Source organism: Zophobas morio, unplaced genomic scaffold, assembly GCF_036711695.1.
Source record: "Zophobas morio isolate AGI-343-1 ecotype UQ-CSIRO unplaced genomic scaffold, CSIRO_AGI_Zmor_V1 ptg000002l, whole genome shotgun sequence".
NCBI classification, from domain to species: Eukaryota; Metazoa; Arthropoda; class Insecta; order Coleoptera; family Tenebrionidae; genus Zophobas; species Zophobas morio.
Genome location: NW_026972107.1, coordinates 1221669 through 1227668, shown reverse-complemented (window position 1 = coordinate 1227668; position 6000 = coordinate 1221669). Strand labels below are relative to the sequence as shown.

The 6000-nt window shown below is 34.1% G+C and overlaps 1 protein-coding gene across 1 annotated transcript in view; it reads left to right on the top strand.

The window, feature by feature from the left end:
* The first annotated feature begins 3300 nt into the window (after positions 1-3300).
* The window catches only part of LOC135123711 (tumor necrosis factor receptor superfamily member wengen), a 96412-nt gene continuing 93712 nt past the window's right edge, over positions 3301-6000 (top strand). The window contains exon 1 of the mRNA XM_064048572.1: positions 3301-3672. Coding sequence (XP_063904642.1) covers positions 3649-3672 — 24 coding nt within the window. The 5' untranslated portion in view covers positions 3301-3648. The remainder of the gene's footprint in view (positions 3673-6000) is intronic.

The window sequence follows — 6000 nt, the reverse complement described above, 5'->3', positions numbered from 1 at the left end:
GCCCCGCCCCTAGGTCTGCTAACGAATGAAAGCTTCATTACTATTTAGATCAGGGCAGGTACGGGTGGGGCTTAATCTTGGGCTTTAATTTTTTCATAATATACATAGTGTTCTTTGAATTATGTGATACGCAAAAACATGTTTTAATTTCTCGTAGAGAAATAAGGATTTTGCAGTTAAGCTCCACCCGTTTGACTCACAAAGAATAAAAAAATTATCACAATTGAGACAGGGCGGGTGGGCGGGGCTTATATTTTGCCTTTTTTCTTAATATACGTAGTCGTCTTTTCAGAACAAGAAACTTAAAACATTTTTAAAATGGTAAATTTGTATAGGGAAATATCAATTTTGCTGTTAAGCTCCGCCCCTCGGTCTGACAGCAAATGAAAAATTCATCACGATTAAGATCAAGACGAATGGGTGGGGCTTCTATTTTGGTTTTCTTTTTTAGTTAACACAATTAGTTTTTTTTTGTATAATACGATTACTTAAGAACATATTTACTTGGTAATTTTTCGTTGAAAAATAAGGATTTTACAATTAATCTCCGCCCCTCGGGTTACAACGCATAAAAATAATCATCAGAATTAAGATAGGGCGGGTGGGCGGGTTTTATATTTTGTTCTTTTTTTTTCTTAATATACATAGCCATCTTTTCATAACAAGAAACTTAACATATGGTTAAAATGGTACATTTTTGCAAGGAAATATGGATTTTGCAATTATGGGGCGGAGCCTATTTGCAAAATCGATATTTCTTTATACAAATTTTGAATATGTTTTAAGTTCCATGTTGTGAAAAGAAGTCTACACATATTAAAAAACAAAGGCAAAATGTCAGCCCGCCCACCCTCCCTCTCTCTATTGTGATGGTTTTTTCTATTCGTCGTGAATCAAGGAGGCGGAGCTTAACTGCAAAATACTTATTTCTTTACAAGAAATTAAAAACATGGTTTTGAGTATCGCGTTGTTCAAAAATACTACGTATATTAAGAAAACAAAGGCTAAATATATACGCCGCCCACCCACTCCATCTCAATTGTGATGATTATTTTATTCATCCCGATCGAAATCGAGAGGGATGGGTGGGGGTTCTCTTTTAGTTTTCTTTTTTAATTAAGACATTTAGTTTTCTTTATATAACACGATTACTAAAGAACATATTTCATATGGTAATTTCTCATAGAAAAATAAGGATTTTACAACTAAGCTCCGCCTTTCGGTCCACCATGAATAAAAAAAAAAACATCAGAATTAAGATAGGGCGGGTGGGCGGGGCAAAATCAATATTTCCTTATACAAATTTTCCATTATAAACACGTTTTAATTTTCATGTTGTGAAAAGAAGTCTACACATATTAAAACAAAAAAGCAAAATGTCAGCCCGCCCACCCGCCCTATCACAATTGTGATGATTTTTCCTATTCGCCGTGAATCAAGGGGGCGGAGTTTAACTGCAAAATACTTACTTCTTTACAAGAAATTAAAACCATCTTTTTGAGTATTTTGTTGTTCAAAGAATGCTATGTACATTAGGAAAATAAGACAAAATATAGAACCCGCCCACCCACCCCATCTCAATTGTGACGATTTTTTTTTATTCTTAGAAACCTAAAACACGTTTAAAATGGTAAATTTTCTTCCCCTAGATCTGCTAACGGTTTTCAATTTTTCGATATTACAATTTTAGGATTTTTCAATTTTTCGACTCTTCAAATTTTCAATTTATCATTTTTTCATTTTTTTATTTTTAAGTTTTCTGATATTTCAATTTTACAATTTCTTCAATTTTTCGATATATCAGGTTCCCGAATAATCGATTTTCATTTCTCGATTACTCGACTTTTCAATTTTTTTAAATTTTCGATTTTTCGACTTTTCAGTTTTGGTTTTTCAGTTTTACGATCTTTCAATTTTTCTTCCATTTTTCAATTTTTCGGTATTTCTTTGGCTTTGGGATTTTTCAAAATCTCGATTCTTCAATTGAGATAGGGGGTGGACGGGGCTTATATTTTGCCTTTTTTCTTAATATACGTAGTCGTCTTTTCAGAACAAGAAACTTAAAACATGTTAGCTTCTCAGGGACACCAACAAAAACTTTTTTACAGTTTTATTTTCTTGGAAGTGTCAAGGGCAAAAATCTGAGCGAAGGTGTCTGGATTTTGTTGTAATAAATCTCTACACTTATTATTTTAGAAAACAAACAGGGGCGAGCGCAGCGAGCACGTTCAAATCATTGGAGTCTCTTCGACCTTAGTATTGATAAATATTTTCAAGATCCACTTGAAAAAAATCTTTTATTTACGATGTATATCCCCTTTATGCAAATTTTGACCCATTTTAGACGATTTTCGAAATTTAAGTAAATTCATCGAATTTTGCACCCAATTTTTCGAAAATATTACTCGGTGACCTTGAACACGCTATACTTTTGGAATCAGCACATCAAGATCTAAAAATGAAAAATGGAAAAATTGCAAATCCAAAAATTGAACAAACGAAAAACTGAAGAAACAAAAAATTGTAAAATTGGAACATTTAAAAATCGAATAATAAACTTTGATAGCCTCATCTCAAACTTGAGCCGAATAAATCCCATCTAAAATAAGTAAAATATTATGATTCCCTATTTGTGTTTTCTGAATTCATTCATAGCTGTTATAATTACTTATAGAGGGTGACTCAAAAAAATTAATGAATTAGCCATCCATTTTATTGATCAAATCAGGAAGGGTTCACCCCCTTTTCCTTAAAATTTTATAACTTTAAACCAATTTTTTAAATAATTCCCGAACGTTTTGTTGTAATAAATCTCTACACTTATTATTTTAAAAAAGAAACTCATGAGGCGAGCGCAGCGAGCATATTCTGGTCACTGTTGAAATATCGCAATTTTTACAAATTTCAAAAAATTCAAATTTCACACTACATTTTTGGAATCAGCACGTCAAGATTTAAAAATGAAAAATCATAAATTGAAAAATTGAACAAACCAAAAAACGTAAAAACTCGAAAAATTGCAACTCGAAAAACCAAAAAACAAAACAATTTTTCTGTTCTGTCGAAATAACCTTGGACCAATTTTTTCACTTTAAAGCATAGTTCCATGATTTTCGCGGTATTTCGCTCGAACACCCCCGCCGCCCCTCCCCGCAATGAGCGACTCTAATCAAGTGGCAACGATCGTGTGCGTCCCAGCCCCGACCCAGAGCTCCTCCGAGGGTGGCAGGCACCCCGTTTCCCCCACCCCGTCGGCCAGGACTTTAACTTCTTCAGCGGCCAAAGCAGCGGAAGCTTTCTTCAGTTGTTGAACGTGCGTGCAGCCAACGGTGACGCTTCCAAAATCGAGCTCGTCCACACCATGCACGAAAAATCGGCGTTTGTTGCTGGCTGCGGTTAAACAGTGCGTCTTGAGTAAATTTTTGTGTAAACAACAAATTACATTTTCGCGTCGACTCGGCTCACACGAACTAAAAGCTAATTTTGAAATAAAGCCCGCTACTGAAGTTGCGATTCACACAAGTACGCACGACGTCAAGAGGAAAAGACGCGCTTCACTGTTAAATAAATAATATGTGGCGTAAAAGTGTGCGGGTTTTTGTTAGTTTGATCATTTGCAACATATGAGCAGTGGGATCGACCGCACGTATGGAGATTCGTAAAACTGTCAAGGTAAGACCGATTTTTCCCCTAATCGTGATTAATCGCCCGACTAATTCCCGATTCCGGCGAAGTGAAAACCCGAAGACGGGAAATTCGAAGTTCGTATTGCCGGGTAATTCGTGAAAATTGCGTCGATTACGCTAGCGCAATTTTTTCTGTTTGTTTGCTCTACACAAATAATTTAAATTAGATAATGGGGCTTATTACCAGTTTAAATCTTGAGATTGGTAGAGCTGCTGTAATAAATTAGAGAAACAAGACCAGATGGCCCCATTATTGCGGCTGCAGCGGGTCAAGTGCCTTCAACTACGTCCCTTATTTAGGGTAATTTTTCACGAGAGGTATGGTAATTAGAGTTGTGGCGGGCCAAATCTCGAATAATGAGCGCGAAAAAGACAACGCAAAATTTATTTTCGATTAGTCGGGTTTCGACACCGCTTTCGGGGTTCAACGTGACATAGCAAAAAAGAATCTGTCCGATTCCATCGAGTTCGCGTTTCTTTGACGACACGGGGGAGAATCAAATCATTTTGGAGAAAATTCACTCAAAGTGAATAATTCGAGGCTTTAAAATCCTTATTTTTTCACACTCTTTTGCGGTGCTTATGTAGAGAATGAAAAATGTTACTATTTAAATTTTCTTACACCCGTAGTTTTCATTTAAATATCACTCAATTTGGAAATTGTTTCACATTTTATTATGTTTCTAAAGTTAATTTAAAAAAATGTCTTCATGGTCACGATTTCTGCCTCAAAATATTTATATTGAATTCTTGAGTACAAAATCAACTTTTCCATTAAAATAAGTATTTCTTCATTTTAAGTTGTCTCTTTTAGTTGTTCTTTTATTTCAATATTAATTTAATTAAACTTGTTTGTCAAAATCTCGATTATTTAGGTTAAAATAAATATAATTCTGTCTCTCTAAACATTTTAATTTTTTTCTCAAAAGAAGTCCACAACTGGACAGACTTCCAGAAAATAATAAAATATCTTCAAAAAAAACTAAAAATCTTATGCTACTATCACTATAAATCACCAAACATAAGCCACCGACTGTTTGCTAGAGTGGAAATAGTTTGAGAAGAACACACTCAAAATTGTATCACAACATTCTGCAATTTAACTTTGAAACTTGACGTCATCTCAAAATTTTGCCCAATAAATCCTGTCTAAAATATGTAAAATATTATGATTCCATACTTGTGGTTTCCCAATGCATTCATAGCTTTTATAATTATTCATAAAGGGTGACTCAAAAAAAAATATGAATGAGCCAATACATTTTAATGATCAAATCAAGCCCCTTTTCTTGGAAATTTTATAACTTGTACAAACTTTTTAAATAATACCTGAACTAAATTGTAATAATAAATCCCTAGAATTTAAAAAACATACCCTGGATTTTGTTAATAATTTAGCTTCTCAGGGACACCAATAAAGAATTTTTTAAATTGCACCTGAACGTACTCGCTGCGCTCGCATTTTAGACGTGTTTTTTTCAACTTCATTCTCATAGAAGTGTCAAGGACAGAATCTCAGCAAAGCTGTCTGGATTTGGTTGTAATAATAAATTTCTATACTTATTACTTGCTAAAAACATTCTGCAGAAAAAAGTTAAACTTAGCTCCGCCCACTTCTTGTCTTTATTTCATTGGCTTAATTTATCTACAGTAAAATGGCACTTGAATTCTGATTTGAGAAGCGGGAAAATCCCAGATTTAAAACAAAACCAAAAGTGGCCCCACCCACCCACCCCTCTTCTGTTTTGATTACTTAATTTATAGGTTGTTAGTCGGATGTTGGATTGTAATTTGACAAATAATAGATTGTAGGACTACATTTTTTTATAAAATTTAGTTTTTTTGTTCAAAAACGACCCTACCGTCAGCGTTTACATTGAAATAATTAAAAATCAATAAAGTAGCCAGAATGAGACAGAATTGTAAAACACCACCCCTCTTCTTAATGTAATGATTTTTTAAGGTGGAGTTTGTGCGAGTGGGAGGAGCAATATTGCTTTTTACATATAATTCTTACGTCTGGTATGCTTATTTAACACCAGCTTAATAATTTTTAGGTACTTTGTTTACAATTAATCTATTTTTTCACCACGGGTTTAACAGAGTAGTCTAAGATTCTAATAAAATGATAATTTTGTCATTAATTATCAGTATTAAGTGTAGTTCCTAGAATCAAGAGAGGGCGGGTGGGCGGGGCTATTGCTTGCTAAGAAGACTGTGGAAAAAACTAAACTTAGCTCCGCCCACTTCTTTTCTTCATTTCATTGGCTTAATTTATCTACAGTAAAATGGGAATTGAATTCTGATTTGACGA